Source organism: Talpa europaea (assembly GCF_964194135.1).
Source record: "Talpa europaea genome assembly, chromosome: X".
Lineage (NCBI taxonomy): Eukaryota > Metazoa > Chordata > Mammalia > Eulipotyphla > Talpidae > Talpa > Talpa europaea.
In genome coordinates, this window is record NC_140081.1 from 96372135 (window position 1) to 96389193 (window position 17059).

The window sequence follows — 17059 nt, forward strand, 5'->3', positions numbered from 1 at the left end:
TAATACCTCCTCCCCCCCCTCCATAGTCAGAATAACTTTGCTACTAGAGGTTTTTGTGATCCCATATGAATTTGAACCGTATTGGTTCCATTTCATTGAAGAACGCCATTTTAATTTGTATTGTAATTGCACTGAATTTGTAAACTGCATACAAATAGGAAGACACATCTAAGTATGTTACTTTTTTCCCGGTATGGAACATTCATAAAACAGAGTGTTAATAAAAAATGTAGGTGTTATTTTCTATAATTTCTAAAACAGTCTGTTCTGTAGAGATGAAGAAAGACTGTTTCAGATTGAAAGGCAAAGGCATTTTATCATATAGATGACAAGTTATTGATAGTATAATATTAGGATATTCTTCCACCTTTCTGCTGATGGAACACTAAGTAAGATTGTCCTTTTGTCATCTGCTTCATGGTGCCACCAGAGAAAACGTTGTACTGAAGTGACTTAATTGCAGGAAAGTGCCAATATGCTTTATAAAGGAATCAAGGAGCAGAATTAAGTCAGGAAATTCAAAACGTGAAGCTAGAACGCAAACTCCTCGCCCCGCCCCAAGCCCCGCCCTTTCCGCTTCTCCTTGCCCTCGCACCCCGCCCCAAGTCCCTACTGCTGCTGCACCGCAGCCCCGCCCACCACAGCTCCTACCTCTCCTCTACCCACCTGCACCGAGGCGGTGCAGAGCGCGGGAGCCAGGGAGCAACGCGTCCCGCCGCCATCCTCGGACAGAGATTGGGCAGCCGTCAGGGTCGGCCGCGGTCTCCACCTGGTCTCCCCCGCCGGACCCCTCGCCCTGCCCGGCTTTTCTAGTCGCTCCACGGGGAGCGGGAAGGCAGGGCGGGCCCGCGCGGCTCACAGGGCTGGGGAAACCGCCTTTGAGGTTCAAGCGCACGTGAGCAGGGAGGTAACCTCAAGGACAGGCGCACCCCTGTTTCGGCAAATGCCCGGGCGAGCCCACCGCCCTGGGCGTGGTCAGCCGGGAGCCCCGCCCGGCCAGCGGCGGTTAGGAAAGAGGCCGGGTGCGAGCAGCGGGGCGTGGCGAGGGGCGGGGGTGCCGGGGCGAGGTGGCGAGGGGGTGGGGGGACCCAGCGAGGGGCGGCCGAGGCCCAGGAGGCTGCCAGGCACATGCTCGCCCTCGACGGCCCGGCGCAGCCACGACGGCCCCCGCGGCGGCGAACAGACCGGGCGCGGGTGGATCGTAGGGGGGGGTGGGGGGCGCCTCCTGGCCGCAGCGGGTGGGGGCGGGGGGCTCTTGCTCCCCGACCCCCCGCACCCGCTCTGCGTGTTCTAAAGAGGCCGAAGCCTCTGAAGGAAACCGCTGCTCGGCCGGCGCGGCCCCCCCCCGGCGCCCCGCACTCGGCTGAGCCCCGCGCTGGCCAGAGGCCCCGGGGCGTCCCGTGTGCGGCGGGTTCGGGGCCGCGGGTCGCTCCTCTCCCTGTGGGCCCGGCCCCTCCCGACCCGCCCGGCCCCTGGGTCCCGGCGGCGGGGAAAGCGCATCCGGCCCCGCGCTCAGGCCGCCCTCGGCACCCCGCGGCCCGGAGCCGCCGCGCTCCAGAGCCGGGACGGGCCTTCGGGGCGGCCGGACCCCCAGCCCCGGCCGGTGCCCCGCGAGGCTGCGCCGCGCCCGGGGAGCCCGGCGCGGGGGGCCGCTCTCGCCCGCTGCGCCCGGGACTGCGCGGCCTTGCCGGGGCTCGCGTCCGTCCTGGGAGCTGGAGTGTGGGGTCCCCGCGCCGGGCCCACAGCCGGCTGGACCCGGCGGGCTGCTGCGGCCCCCACGCTCCAAGCCCCGCCCCCATCCCCGCCCCCCGCCACTCCTCGCACCCCGCCTCCCAGCCACGCCCACCACATCGCAGCCCCGCCCCCTCCTGCCGCTCATCACCCGTGAAGCCCCGCCCGTGGCTCGACTGCAGCCCTGCCCACCAGAGTACAGCCCCACCCCCCCAGTCCTAGCCCCGCCCGCGGCTCGACCGCAGCCCCGCCCACAACAGCTCAGCCACGCCCCCCCGCGGGGGGGGGGACCGCGGACCGAGGGGTGGTGCAAGTCCTCTCCTCGCGGGGAAGTGGCGCCCGTCGCCCTCCTTCCGACCAGCGCAGGAAACAATTGACTGCCTGTGTCGGGCGTGGATGCTGGGTGAGGCAGAATGCGGGACCCGTGCTTGGGCGGTGGGTGGGCGCCCCGGGGATGCGCGCCTCCCTGCGGCCTCGAGGGCAGCGCGGGGACCCCGGGAATGGGGCAGGGACCCCCAGGGTCTCCCGCTGCATCTGGAGCGGGCGCTGCATGTGCGGGCTCCCATGGGTGGACGCGGTTGGTCCCCGTGCGCGCTGGCACCACCGCCCGCCTCCCGGCCAGGAAGACCCCGCCCCGCATCCCCAGTGTTCCGGTAGGGGATTCCACTGCCCGTCCGTGGGAAGGGCAGTGGCCTGGGAGGAGGCGCATCCCTGACCTCACGCCTCCTCCCCAGGGGAGCCGAGTCACAGAGCGTGGGGTGTCGGCCCCCCAATGCATTTGGCCCCCAGGCCCCACCCCTCCCTTGTCTAGCGATGACTGCCCGCAAGTGGGCACTGAGCACTTTGCAGGGAGAGAACAAGGAGGGGTGGGCCTGCACTGCCAGCCACCCGCTGTGGCCATGGTGCTCGAGGGACTGGCCATCACCCCCTCGAATAGCTACAAAAGGGACAGCAGAGCTGGAGTGTCCTGCATTCCTCAGGGCAGGGCTCAGCTTGGAGTCCATGTGCTGAGCCCCATAATGCAGACCCTGAGGGGCAGGAGAGAGGCACAGCACACCACACACCAGGGCTTCACCCCAAGCTGCAGGGGCAAGAGCGTGGAGAGGCCCCAGAAGGAGGGAGCAGGGTGTCCGCAGAGGCAAGGGCGCTTTCAAGAGAAAAGGCCACACTTCCCTCTGGACAGGGACTTCCCTCCCCGGGAGTCTCAAGTCCTGGATTGCTCTCCCTGGGCCCAGCAATCGATTCTCCAGTTACCTACTTAGTCTGATTCCAGATAGACACGTTGCCAGAGGTTGCACTTGTGTGGAGGCCTGGGTGACAGTGAGTTCTCCATGGCCCTCCTGATCACCTTTGCTTTCAAGGACCAATGAGGTACATGACCTGGATCAGATTTGTACGGAGACAAAATTTACTGGAGCAAAGGCAACAAGACAAAACAGACAAAACCATGGAGGGGATTGATGGCCATGCCACTCGAGTACCGGTTTGTCCTCATCTCGTCTTGAGAGTGGAGGATTATTTAGATGGTTTCTGACCTCACTAGGCTCTTGGGGAGTGGACCGGTCAGTAGACTACCTCTGAAGCGCCTACCCCCAACCCCAGAGGAAGTTCAGAATGTGTGGTGGCTGCATTTGTCCTCTGTGGCTGCTGAGATGTGATTCACTGATAATGAACTACTCACCCTTCTACAGACACAGGGCTTCTCCCCTGTGTGTCCTCTGGTGTCTGATGAGGTGTGACTTACGGCTGAAGCCTCGCCCACACTCCCTGCAGACACAGGGCTTCTCCCCTGTGTGTGTCCTCTGGTGTCTGATGAGGTATGACTTATGGCTAAAGGCTCGCCCACACTCCCTGCAGACAAAGGGCTTCTCCCCTGTGTGTGTCCTCTGGTGTGTAATGAGGGTAGATTTATCACTGAAGCTTCTTCCACACTCCTCGCAAATATAGGGCTTCTCCCCTGTGTGTGTCCTCTGGTGTGTGATGAGGTGTGACTTACGACCAAAGCCTCGCCCACACTCCCTGCAGACATAGGGCTTCTCCCCTGTCTGTGTCCTCTGGTGTGTGCTGAGGTGTGACTGCTCATGGATGCCTTGCCCACTCCCTCTATACTCGCCTGTTGCAGTTATTGACAATCCTACCCCAGTGAATAATTTGCCTGTGTCCTTTGGATTCTCTTTCTGGCCTGGACTTGGCTCTTCCTCCATCACTCTCTCATGCCCCCTAGAGCTCCAGTTTTGCCTTGTTGGCAGATTGGAAAAGGCCTTTGAAACGTTCTTCTGCCTTATCCTTTTAAGCAAAGGTTTGGGACTTTCTTTGACATCTTGGCTTTCAAGTTTGTCATTCCCGCTGTGGGGACCAGAATGTGCCAGCTGCTGATGCTGATGACCAGGGCAGGGATCCTCTGATGGGAGGTGTTTGCTCACAGATGTTGCTGGGAAGGTCTGGGTGGGATGATGGTGTCGCACATGTTGGTTGAGGAATTTCTCAGCGGAGAAGGCCAGCGAGCAGGAGGGACATGGGTGGATCCCTGGCTTTGGTTCTGCTGAAAGAAGAAGTGTTTGCTGAGATTCATGTTGACCGGGTCACCTGGGCCCTAGGCCTGGTCTCCCGAAGAGCCCCCAGTTATTCTGAAGCTTTGTCTCCTACCGAGTGTTCCTTTACAGTCTATTTTCCATTCCTCCTTTACTCACTAAATCTTCAAAATCCAGAAAGCCCCCATCGAAGGCCTTGTTTACCTATCACCGAGGCCAGGGCCCTGCACCTGACATCAGACAGCTCTGCTCCTTACATGCAGGGGGCTGCGGGGACCCCCTCACACCAGCGCCCCCATGTCTCTGACACTGTGCCGCAGCTGCTTCATTCCACGGGGAAGTACCCAGCACACCAGAGCAACCGGCTGTGCCTTATGAGGGGAGAGGACCTGGGAATGTAGCAGCCGCTCAACCTGGAGCTCTATGAACCCAGACAGCCTAGCCCAGGCCCGGCCGACTGAAGGACTCACTCCTGCTGCCACATGGGTCGTGAATTGCTCCTCTTTTCCCCAAACCAGCAAATGAAAATATTCCCTTCTTCGAGCCTTACCCTTGAGATTCATATTTTATTGATTTCATTCTGTCTTAACCCATTTTAAAACACCGGAAGTCCTGTTCCGAAGTGTATGCATAGCCTTACCTCTCTGGCCTGGCCCGCCCGCCCGCCTCAGCCATCTCCGTCCTCCGGCCCTCGAGGGTGAAGTGACTTGGGGGATTGCCCTGCAGCGCATTCTCCAGAAATTAACTGACTGTCATCTTAGAGCACAACATACCTCTATGCGGCCAAGAACGACCTGGTAGCTCCAGTTCGCTCTGGGAAAGCCCCAGTATCTCACCGTGGCCGGGAGCCCTGAGCCACATATGTCCTCCCAACTCCTTCCTCGGTGCTCCCCCACCTGAGCAGTGGCTCAGCCTCCCTAGACTCCCTGCCTGCCTCGCCCCACTAGCTCTCCCTCTGGGAGCCTCTGCCAGTTATTGCCGAGTGGCCTTCCCGAAGTGCCACAGCCTGGACTCCAAGGCTGGCCCCGACACTGGGAGCTGCTGTGGGGTTGTCACCGTCAGCACTCAGGATGGTACTGCTACAGCCAGTCTGACTCGGGCTCCAGTGCCTGCAGCGGCAGCGGGGAGCTGGGGCGAGGGCTCAGACACAGGCAGATGCCCTCAGTGAGCTTGCTAGGGGGACTGCCTGACCCACAGGTCTACCCTGTTGTGTATCTTGTGCATGGAATATAAAAAGTCAGAACAAAAAATAGAATGTAACAATTATTCCCAAGAGGCAATAGGAACCAAATTCTTAATTTCTGAAGCATCTGATGTGAAATCTTACTGACTGAATTTTACTTCGGAGCTGGCCCACCAGCTCCCTGAAAGGCTTGGGGACAGTGGCACCCACCTCTCTCAGTAGCAGGTGCCCTCTTCCACTCACTGCCCCACTTGATGCCTAGCTCCTGGCCGTACTCATCGCCATACCAGACCAGCAGCTCCTGGCCTGGCCTGACCACCTGGCAGGTGCGGTAGAATATCTGCCTGTGGTACTGAAAGGCCACCAGGTTCTGCTCCTCCTCATCCCTGGCACAGTTCACATACCTGGGGGGGGGCAAAGGGGAAGAAAGCCAGGAAGTAAGTCTCCAGGCATGAGAACCACATCACCTCTTTCCTGTCTATCAAGCCCCTGCTGCGATGATCCCCTGCCTCAGGGAACCTTCTGGTCATGCCCAAGTCCCCCTCACAAGGGACGTGACACCTGCCCACTTCAGTGCTGCTCACTGTGGTCCTGTGACTGCAGTGCCCCCTGCCAGGTGACCACTGGCGAAGCCCATTCCAGGCTGGCCTCCTTCTCGCTGAGCCATTAAGGCCCGAGGCTGTGCCTTCCCTGCCCTGGGTTCTGGTTCATGGCCCAGAGCGTGGTCTGGAGGGCTGCATGCTTCAGTCAGCAGGCCTCTCAGCATCAGCCCCGCTGCAGCCATCTTCAAGGGACCTTTCTCTATTCTCCCCATGCTTTATCTGAGTCCCCTTCACCCCAGGTTCTCCTGGAAACCTGGGGAGCTCTTTGTCTTAGCATCGTAACATGGAGCAACCCTAGTTTATTCTTTTTCTATGTCTCCTAATAAAAGGGGAGCCCCCGTGGAGGGAGGGTGAGCCTCTAAGTACAGAGGCCACGGCCAGACTGCTGCCCACCCCAGCCTCAGAGCCCAGTGCCAGCTCACAGCCAGAGACAGAGGTCCCGATCCAGGCTGTGTGTATGCACATCTCAAGAAACAGGGAAATTATACAGTATCTCACCCACCCCTGATCGCACATAGAGCTTGTGTACAGGCCAAGTGCACGTAGCACTCAGGGCCCTTGTCCTCCCCACCCACCCCAGCCCAGCCTGGAGAAGGTGAGACCTGTCACCCCATGAGTAAACAGTCCCTAGATTGTTTACTGTCTATCTGCAGTGAGCTCCCCAGGCCACAGGGTGTGTGGCCATCGGAGCACAGGCTGTGTGTGCCTCCATGCTGAGTGGGTGGGATCCCTTGTCTCTGGCCAATATAATCTCTTCCGTTTTTTTCCCCAAGTGCCCACATTTTGTCTAGCACAGAGATTTATATTTTGAGGACATACAGTATCTTTTTCATCCCCCTCCCCCATGTGTCTTGAAATAAAAGAGCATTGTATGGAGAAGAGGGAGGAGCAGCGGCTTAGAGGAGACCACAGTGGGGTGTGGAAGGGAATGAAAAGGCTGTAGAGATGCTTCCTCTCTGGGACTCAGAGGCCCAGCGGTTTTACCTCATCCAGTTGGCCCAAGACTTGTCTTTTCCATCCACATACTCGTAGCAATTTCTCCCTTTAGTGATCTGTGTTTTAGGAAGAGAAATTAAGGTGCTTTTGGATAGAAGTGATTTCCTTCTACCATCACTGCTTTCGCCTGCATGGACTCGGCCTCTGCTGTGGGCACAGGTGTGCCCCTTGGTCGTCCTCTCCGCCTCTCGTCTCTCAGCAGCCCTGAAGCCAGCAATCATCCCCATCTTCCCTGCGCTCTCACCCACCCCTGATCACACACAGAGCTTGTGTTCAGGCGAAGTGCACTTAGCACTCAGGGCCCCTGTCCTCCCCACCCAGCCCTGGCCCAGCCTGGAGAAGGTGAGACCTGTCACCCCAGGAGGCGTGTGGCTCTTACCAGCCAGGAGTACCCGCTGTTGGCTGCCTCTTCATCTTCTGTGATGTGGCCCTCATAGGGGCCAAAGTGCAGGCCCAGCGGCAGGTTGGACGCTTCATTCCAGACTCCCAGCCCAGCCTCCGGGATGCTTGAAGGCCCGATCCTCAGCCCAGGGGGCAGGGTGAGGGCTGAGCGGTCAGGATGCCCCTTGTCTACGTCATTGTCTTTGATGAATGTAGGGGCTCCGTGGGCATCACAGCTGTCAACGAAGAAGTTCTGACAGTTCTCACAATCTGGAGGCAAGAACAACAGAGTTGCAAGGTAGAGTATGCGCAGGCTGTGAAGCACCCCAGGGAGAACCCTGAGCCCTCACTGTGGCCTCTGTCCTGCCCTCCGTGTCTCTAGAGGAAGTGGGTGGTTTGGGGCCAACTGATGAAATGGAATCATTGGACCAAGACACAGTGGCCTTCCCTGTGAGTGGCTGGGGTGACTTACAGAGGTAGTCGTCATCCTGGGGCTCGCTGACCTCTTGGTATGTGCAGCCTTTTCTCTCTCGTAGTGAGTACATCTTCACGTCAGGCTTCTTTCTCCTCAGCTCTGAGGTGGAAAAGAATAGGTGAGCGAGGCTGGTGCATCTGGAGTGTTTTTCTCTGTTTTGTCAGGACATGTGAAATCTTCTACCAAGTTATCTTCTGTCCATATACTCTACCCCCCTTTAACTGTTAGTGCAGTGCAAGCAACACTCCACACTGACTTCAGGTGCTAAGTTCAATTTTAATTTCTCACTCTTCCTGTTATCAGGTTTAACTTCCAACCTCTCTACTTCCACATTGGCTTACTTGCATATTTATTCATTCAGAGAGCATCATTGAGGCCTGTCAGGCTGGGCACTGCGTGAAGGCCTGGGCACACACCAGGAAGCACCAACCCTGCATTGCAGGTGGGTTACTTGGCAGTGCCCACAAGTCGATTCTCTCATATCTTACTTAACACTTTCAAATGATTTTTGAGCTATGTATCCTTACCTCCACTCTACAGATTACTTAGGAGCTCAGAGGATTTGCAAGGGTTGCCTTGGCCCCAAAAAACTTGGTAGTTAAGCTTAGCCCAACTTAAGCCCAGGCACATCCAAAGTCCACTCCACACACCTAGTTCATTCTTAACCTTCCTACTCAGAGGATGAAACCCCAATTCTTTTCTCTTACCCTGTTTTTGTCTAGAGTGCTGTCCAGAAGTACTTGCTTCTTTAGGAAGGTTCACTGGTCTCTGGGCCTCCTCTGAGCCACTGGTGTTCAGCAAAGCTGCTGTTCCTGACATTTCCTTCAAACTAGATTCATTACTTACTGCAGCTCTGGACATTCCCTACAATGTGAGAGTCACATTAAAAGACAAGGTGCAGGGCCTCCCCTGGTGGCGCAGTGGTTGAGCGCTGGGCTGCGAAGCTGCCTGCAGCCTCTGCAGTGCCGGTTGAATCCCCGGCTGCCTGCGAGGGTCCCACATGGTGCGCAGACCTCTCCTGCTGCCCGCTGCTCCCCTCAGCAGTGTATTTCATCAGTCTGCCTGTTCTGTTCCCGGCTCTGGCTCTGGTGAGTTCTCTCACCCTCCTGTGCTTCTGACTGTACCCAGTGCTTGTATAAATAAATAAATAAAGCTCTCTTTTTTTAAAGATTTATTTATTTATTTATACAAGCACTGGGTACAGTCAGAAGCACGGGAGGGTGAGAGGATTCACCAGAGCCAGAGCAGGGAGCAGAGCAGGCAGAAGGACTGAAGTACACACTGCTGAGGGGAGCAGCGGACAGCAGGAGAGGTCTGCGCGCCATGTGGGACCCTCCGCCAGTGGCCGGGGAGCAGCCGGGGATCGAACCGGCACTCCAGAGGCCGCGAGCAGCTTCGCAACCCAGCGCTCAACCGCTGCGCCACCTGGGAGGCCCAATAAATAAATAAATCTTAAAAAAAAAAGACAAGGTGCATTTCTTTAGTCAGTCAAGGCTTGTGATGTGTTCTCACGTGGATGACTTTAGTCAACACCTCAACAACCCTTGTAAATAATGAAGGCATCTGAATTCTAAAGGTAAACGAAAGGCTTACGCGGGTAATGAATTGAGGGCTGAACCCCATGTCTTAAGGCTCTTTCCCTTCCAGTTTCTCTCAGATTTCTCCATAAAAGTGAGAGTGAGGAAAGGAGAGTATGTGGGCAGACTATCTGGATGATCAACATGGTCTGTGAAAGGAGGGTAAAGCCTTAAAGAGCACACAGAACATTACTCAGTTGTAAGGAGAGAGGATTGTCCTTTACAGTAAAATGGAAGGAGCTTGAGAGTATTAGGTAAAATAAAGCAAGTCAGAAATATAAAGACAAATATTGGGCAATGTTACTTATATGTGTAAAATAGGGAATCAAAGTGGATATACTGATGAAGTGAAATAATTAAAAATCTCTGAACATTGATAACCCAAAGGAGGTTTTTGAGGTTAAGCAGGAGCAGGAAGGGATTTAAGGGCCAAAGGGATAGGTTTAAAAAAAAAGTTTAAAAAAAGGCTTAAAAAAAGTTTAAAAAAAAGGCTTATAGAGAAAAAGAGGGGGATTTTCTATAACCTAGTGGGTATTTAATGAAAGAGAAAGTATAGATAAAAGGGAACAGACATATCTGGAAAATGAAGTAACAGAGCAGTGACAGAAATAAAACCCATCTCTCTTAGGAAGAGGACAAAGAAATGATTGGCAGGAAATGCATCCAGGCAATAAAGAACATGATGCTAAAGCTTCAAGTTGCCATATCTGGGGAAGAATATTCGTGCTTAGATGAGCTGGTTCCTGTAGTCCTGTTTGAGTGAGGCCGTACTAGTGTTTAGTTCTCTTTAGTTTCCTGATCCGCAAACTGGCATATGGGGTAATTCTTAATGTCAGAGTGACATGAAATATAACAGTGTTCCCCAAAGTGTTTTGTGAGCCATCAACAGGGCATCACTGTGAGATTACAGTCCTGCTATCAGACCACCCCTAAAACCACCTGTATTTGAAATCTACCTCGAAGATATTATCTTCAGCATTCTTTGACCCCCTTACTTCTAGTTGGACTTGTGAATGTGGAGTTGCTCATGCAGAAAACGTGGGGTTCCCTTGGGTGCCCTCAGCTGGGCCTGGGCCTTCTGAGAAGAATCATGTATGGACCAGCCTCTCCCAGAGCTTTCCCAGGCAGAAGGAAGGTTAACAAAGGACTCCAAACAACTTGGACTGTCCTGATTAGAGCTCCGAGAAAGCAGCTCTTACTGTCTCCAACAGAAACAAATGTTTTAAATCATTTTCATTGGAAGGTTCCTGTTGTATAGTGTGTAACCTCTACAAAGTCCTTAAGTTGTTTTCTTACTAATTGTTTCTCAACATCAAACCTGCAGCTCCCCAGGGCTGGGAGCTGCTTCCTTGCAGTAGAGTGGGGTACTCAGAGGGTGGGTCCCCTATCTCCTTCACTTGTCCACGGTACACATCATCCACTGTACAGGCTGCCCATATAGTAATCAGCTCTCATCAGTCAGAGAGATCTTTGGTTTTAGCACAGCAGAAAAAATCTGAGGCTGACAAAGGGTCAGGTGAAGACAGCCCTTGAAAGCTGACCATCGATATAAATCATCCAGAAGGAGAGGGAGGTGAGGGAGGAGATGGGGAGGGGTGAAAACGGGGTGAGGGGAGAGGAAGAGCACAGGAGAATATGGTGTGGACTTTGGGTGTTTTGTTGGTGGGAGAACTATGGTGACCATACCTGAGGGGAGATACTGTCCAAATTTTAACAACGATGTAAGAAAAAAGTGCTATATTTAAAAAATTTAAAAAAGAACTGAAGTTGAAATCATCAGTCAGATGAATGATGTTATAATACAATGTAAAATTTATAAACTGTAATGAACTCGTAAGTAGTCTAGAGAAAGAACTTTGGATTAGATTACACAACCAGTGATACTGTGATCTCAGACACAGTCAATTCTGTGCCTCAGTTTCCTCATCTACAAATGATGACAGTCATGGGATGTACCATGTAGGATTGTAGTAAAGTTAAATGAGGTTATTCATGTAAAATGCCTAAAATAAGGTCTGAAATATCATGAAAATGAAACAAGAGTTAGCTGCTTTTGTTGCTATCCTGATCATCTGCTGAATGATGATATAGTTTCTTGTATCAGACAAGGAGGTGCGCACTTCCTAGGGTTCTCTGTGCATTCTCATGCACTTACCTGTGTTCATATCCATGAGGAAGACTTGTCAACAGGATTTGGGAAATACTCACCTTCTGGCGTTTACTCTGTTTTACTCTGAAGGCCACCCGTGGATGTTTGACTAGAAAGTGATGAGAAATCAGTATTTTGGTTGGTAAATTTTTCCAAACTCTGGAGATTCTCATCAGGGACACACAAATCTGAACCAGAGAGTGACAAATGCAGATGTAGAGAAGTTGGAACCCTACACACTGTGGGTGGAAATGTAAAACGGGGCAGCAACTATGGACACAGCAGGAGGTTCCTCAAAAAATTGTTCAGAACTATTGAAATAGCAGTTTGAGTAAATATTTGTAAACCTGTGGTCATTGCTGCATTATTCACAATACCCAAGCCATGGAAACAACCTAAATGTTTATCAGTGGATGGCTAGAAAATGAAAATGTGGTCTATACATAAAATGGAATATTATTCAGTCTTACAAAAGAAGAAAATCCTGTCATATGCTACAATATCAATGGATCTTGTTGATATGTCATCGTGACAACTGTTCACAAAAGACAAATGCTGCTTGATTCCATTCATAGGAGCTACCTAATTAATCAAGTTCATGGAAACAGTAAATAGCATGGTGGTTACCAGGTAAAGGGTGAGGAGGAACTGGAGCTGCTGTTCAATGGGCATAGAGTTCTGGTCATGCAAGATGAAAGAGTTCTAGAGAGCCACTGGACAATAATGTGCATAGAGTTAAAATATGTACTGGGCACTTAAAAACTGTTAAGAGGATAAATTTGTTAGGTGCTTTTTTTTCTTTACACAAAGAATTTACTGGGTTATATTTATTTACTTATGCATAGAAGAACTGGGGTGTAGGACTGAGGTGCAGGGTGGTGGTGAAAGGACTCACCAGAGACAGAGTGGAGAGCAGAACAGGTGGATCTACTGAAATATACTGCTGAGGGGAGTAGCGGAGAGACTGGAGAGGTCTGCTGCACCATGTTGGTCAGCTCCCTGGCCAGGGATTGAACTCAGGCCACAGGGTGGAGGTTTTAAATGAGCCCAGATGAAGATGTATAGGTGTCTAGTAAACCATGGGGTATATATTCCCTATGGACTCTCTAAATCAAAACCTTTGGGGGACAGTCACATGTTGAGTTTTCAGATCTTACACTACTTTTAAGAGCCTAAGGTAGCAAAAATCCATAGATGGGGAAATCCTAATCTAATTTGCTTTCTCCAGTTTATGCAGGTTGATTCCTTTAAAGTCTCCTGTCTAAACAGCACAAGAGGAAGTTAGCACCTAACTTAAATTATTTTAAAATGATTGCATTTCATTTACCCAAGGGTGTTTCTGGCCACGGATGTAGGCGAGATCAGGGAGACTTAGTAGCTCTCTCAAACACGTTCCCAAAATCAAATCAAAGAATCAGTTTCATTATAGGGTATGAAGATCACGTGTTGTGATTTAAATATACATACATAAATTATGTATCTTTACAGACTCTGTTAATCATTTCCTCTTCTAAGACATTTAATTCAGTAGTTAAAATATGATAAGGTTAGGGGCCTCCCTGGTGCCACAAGGAGTTAAGCACCACACTGTGAAGCAATCCTCAGCCTCTGCAGCATGAGTTCGATCCCCGGCCTGCCAGGGAACAACCCACATGGCGCAGCAGACCTCTCCTGTCTTGCCCGCTGCTCCCCTCAGCAGTGTATTTCAGTCACTCTGCCTGTTCTGTTCCCCACTCTGTCTCTGGTGAATCCTGTCACCACCACCACCCCCCACATCTCTGGCCTGTACCCCAGCTCTTGTTTGCATAAATAAATCTTTAAAAAATATATAAAAAAATATGATGAGATTAGTGTCAGAAAACTCTACAGCAATTTAAGTTTAGGGCTTCTTTAATTGTTCTTTTATTAACAACGTTTAGCAAAAATAATCTTTTACATTTTAAACTAATAGGAAAGTATGGAAAATTATCCTGGGAAACCTATACATTCAGTACCATTTAATCTGATCTCAACATTCTGCCACAATGGCTTCAGATATTTTAATTTTTATTTCCAATTAGAAAAAAAGTCAAAGAAAAACAAACCAAGAGACAACAAAGCCACCTGCCAGCCCTTTCTCTTTCTCTTACTGATGACTGTTGTTTTTTTTTTTTTTAGATTTATTTATTTATTTATTTATACAAGAGCGGGGTACAGGCCAGATGCCAGGGAGGGTGAGAGGATTCGCCAGAGACAGAGCAGGGAACAGAACAGGCAGACTGATTAAATACACTGCTGAGGGGAGCAGCGGCAAGACAGGAGAGGTCTGCCATGCCATGTGGGAGCCTCACCGGCCGGCGGGACCTAACCAGCGCTGCAGAGGCTGCGGGCAGCTTCACAGCGCAGCGCTCAACCGCCTGTGCCACCAGGGGAGGCCCTTGATGACTGTTCTTAATTTGGTATTTACTAGCTCAGGGTTTTATACTTTATAGGCTCAGGGTTTACTGCTTAATAATGTATCTAAAAAGGATTTTAAGCCCTTTAAACCTTTGTATGAGTAGCCTCTTGCTATGTTTTGCATCTCATTTCCTGAACATTTGTGTTCTTGAGGAATCACTGTTTCCTTGGTTACCTGCTGAGATGCAGCTGAGCCCGGACCCAGGTTGGGTTCAGGGGGACACGTTACATCCTCCAGGTGCCTTCTCACCTTGCCGCCGTGGTGTCCACTCTTCGTCAGAATCCTCGCTGTCCTCTTCCTTGGGTTTGATGGCCAGCCTGCGGTGGCACATGAAAGCTGGCCGAGGGGCTCTGAGACCTGCAAAGAAGCAAATCTTGGCTGGAAAAGGGAAGAGCTGGAGCGAGGGACAGAGGCAGGTGGGCTGGGAGAGTGGAGCATGCAAGGTGCGAGGGCTGCTCTGTCGGCCAGCAGGCTCCGAGACCATGCACCACACTTCCCTGCAGATGTGTGGCCACGCATGGACAGGTGGAGCCCCTTGGGAGAGTGCCAATATGCGGCCAGCTAATCCACCGCCTCACCCCCCAGCTCCTTTGAATGCTGCGCTTCCTGTTACCTATACTGATCAGCGCCTGGTAGTTCCTCTTCACGTTGCGATAGCGCCTTTTCTCCCAGTCACCCATGGCAGTCCACTTCTCCTTGGAGAAGTACATGGCGATGTCTCTGAACGCGTCCTTGGCCTGAGGGGAGCACATCTCAGCACGCCGTGTAGGTCAGGGCGGCCTGGCTTCCCTGTGCAGGGTGTGCTCTGTGCTATGTAAAGATCTTCCTCCTTGGGCCCTGACGAACTGAGGCAGCACTGGCCATTTTCTGTCCCTGGCACAGGGCGCAGCGCTGGGGTATCAGGCCCGCCCGCCCCCATTCTGCAATCGCGCGGGAGTCCCCGCCAGCCCCCGCCACTGTCACCGGCCCCCAGCCCGCCCAGGCCGGTGCTGCCCGCAGCGGCCCCCCGGCTCACCGGCGCCCCCTGGCGTCCACCTGCGTCTCCCTTGGGCCTCTCCTCCCGAGACTGCGCAGGGCTCATGGCTGGCGAGGAGCCCTGGGCGCCCAAGCCTGCACCACGAAACCTACAGGAGAGGCCCAGAAGGGCGAAGCCAGGTCAGTCGACCTTTCGGGCGGGCACCCGGGCAGGAAGGCGTGACGCGCGGGGGCAGAGGCCTGTGGCACCCACGATGCCAGCCCGAGGTTCAGACGTGCTGCGCGGCCTGTCCGCAGAAGACCCCATGGCGCCTGACGGGGGCGCTGAGGCCCTGGAGCGTGGCGGCGCCGCTAGCAGAGGGGTCGTGGACATCGCTTGAGCTGGGGCTCCCCCGGGGCTGCCGGAATGTCTGGGCGTCAGAGCGGGCTCAGCCTCTAGGGGCTGAGACCCCAAGGCTGAGGGAAGCGGGGGGTCCCAGGCTGAGAGGGTTTGGGGTTCCCTCAGGCCGAGAGAGATGCTTTCCCAGTATCTCAGGCGGTGGGGTCCCGGGATCTGAGGCTGACAGAAGGGGTCCCTCAGTTTAAGGGTTTTGGGGTCCCCAGGGGTTTAGGGGTGACACGAGGCCGGCAGGGCAGGGCAAAGGGTCAATGTGAGGCTGAGAGTTTCGGGGTCTGAGGAGGGAACTTGGTTCCTCAGGGGCCGATGTGCTGAGGGCTCCTCGGGTGGGGTGTCCAGGGGTGCTCAGGCTGGGGGGGCACGTTTACCGGGCACTTGGTGTCCGGGCGCTTGGGGCTGGTGTGCTCTGCTGACAGGCCTTGGGGTCTGGGCCGGGAGTGGCGGGGCCTCACCGAGGAGCTTCGGGGTTCCCGCGGCTTAGCGAGCGGGGTGTGCCCTGAGGGCGAGGGGGCAGCGCCCCTGGGGCGGGGCTGGTGCCTCCGGATGGGCAGGGCTGCAGCCCAAGACGCCGCTGCTCCCTCCCCGCGACGCCCACCTTAGGCGCGGCCTCCGCCTCCGCGCCTCAGCGGGTCTATGCCCCAAGTGCACGTCAGCGCCGCAAGTGCCCGTCAGCGCCGCTCGCCAATGGGCTGTCGGGATCGGCCTGAGGGCGGGGCCCAGCAGGGGGGAGGGGAGGCAAGGCGGGGCCCAACCTGGGGCGGGGCGGGGCCCAGTCTCAGGGCCAAGAACAGTAGCAGGGGCGGGGCGGGGCGGGGGCGGGGCCCAGCACTGGGGCGCGTGTGGGACCCAGCCCCGGGATGGGAGGGGCGGGGCCCAGCTTGGAGGTTTGGCGGGGCTGAGGCGGGGCGGGGCCCATCCCGGTGGCGGGAGAGGCGGAGTGGGTGGGGCCCATGCCGGGGGCGGGGCGGGGCGGTGTTGGTGGGGCGCATCCCGGAGGCTGGAGGGCCGGTGTGGTGGGGTCCATCCTGCTGGCAGGGTCGCCCCTCAGCCCGCGCTCCCGCCTCTTGGTTTCCCAGAGGGCTTGGCGCGCAGGGCTGTCCACCTCGAGGCCGCCCCTTGCAGCCCTTTTGTGGAGACGTTTGCGGTGTCCGGAGCTCCCCGCTGCCGTCCCCTCGGGCCTGGCGTCGGCTGCGGGTCCGGAGATGCGACAGTCCGCGGCGCCCCTGCGCGCAGCGACCCTGCCCGCCGTGCGGCCTGGCGCGAGGAAGCGCATCCTGGGCTCCTCCCCGTGGCCGCCGCGGGCCCGTCGTCGCGCGCTCCGGCCTGTTTCCACCTGTCTGCGCGTCCCCAGGGGCCGTGGCCCGCCGCCCGGGGGGGAGGGCGGGGAGCTTCCCGCGCGGGGGCCGCAGCTTGTCGCGCCTTCTCCGCGGCTCAGCGCGCCCTGGCGTCGCCCGTCTCAGGCCCTAGGTCGGTTCCCCCCACGGGCGTCCCGGCCTCGCGTCTGCGGGGCGAGCCGCCCGCTGGCGCCGGGCCGTCGCTGTGTGCGGGAACTGCTTTGCCGGTCCCTGGCGGGTTTTCTCGCCCGCACTTAGCAGAGATAATGGCGCCCCTTGTCTTTCCGTGCA

The 17059-nt window shown here is 55.0% G+C and overlaps 1 protein-coding gene across 1 annotated transcript; it reads right to left on the reverse strand.

Annotated features, from left to right (window-relative positions):
* Window positions 1-5205: 5205 nt before the first annotated feature.
* Window positions 5206-15143, reverse strand: LOC311187745 (histone-lysine N-methyltransferase PRDM7-like; the record flags this gene model as incomplete). Its single annotated transcript, XM_084259068.1, has 10 exons — window positions 5206-5390; window positions 5656-5849; window positions 7032-7099; window positions 7423-7694; window positions 7897-7998; window positions 8607-8763; window positions 11685-11734; window positions 14312-14419; window positions 14676-14799; window positions 15078-15143. 10 exons carry the CDS (start codon window positions 15141-15143, stop codon window positions 5206-5208), a joined length of 1326 nt encoding a protein of 441 aa, XP_084115194.1.
* Window positions 15144-17059: the final 1916 nt, after the last annotated feature.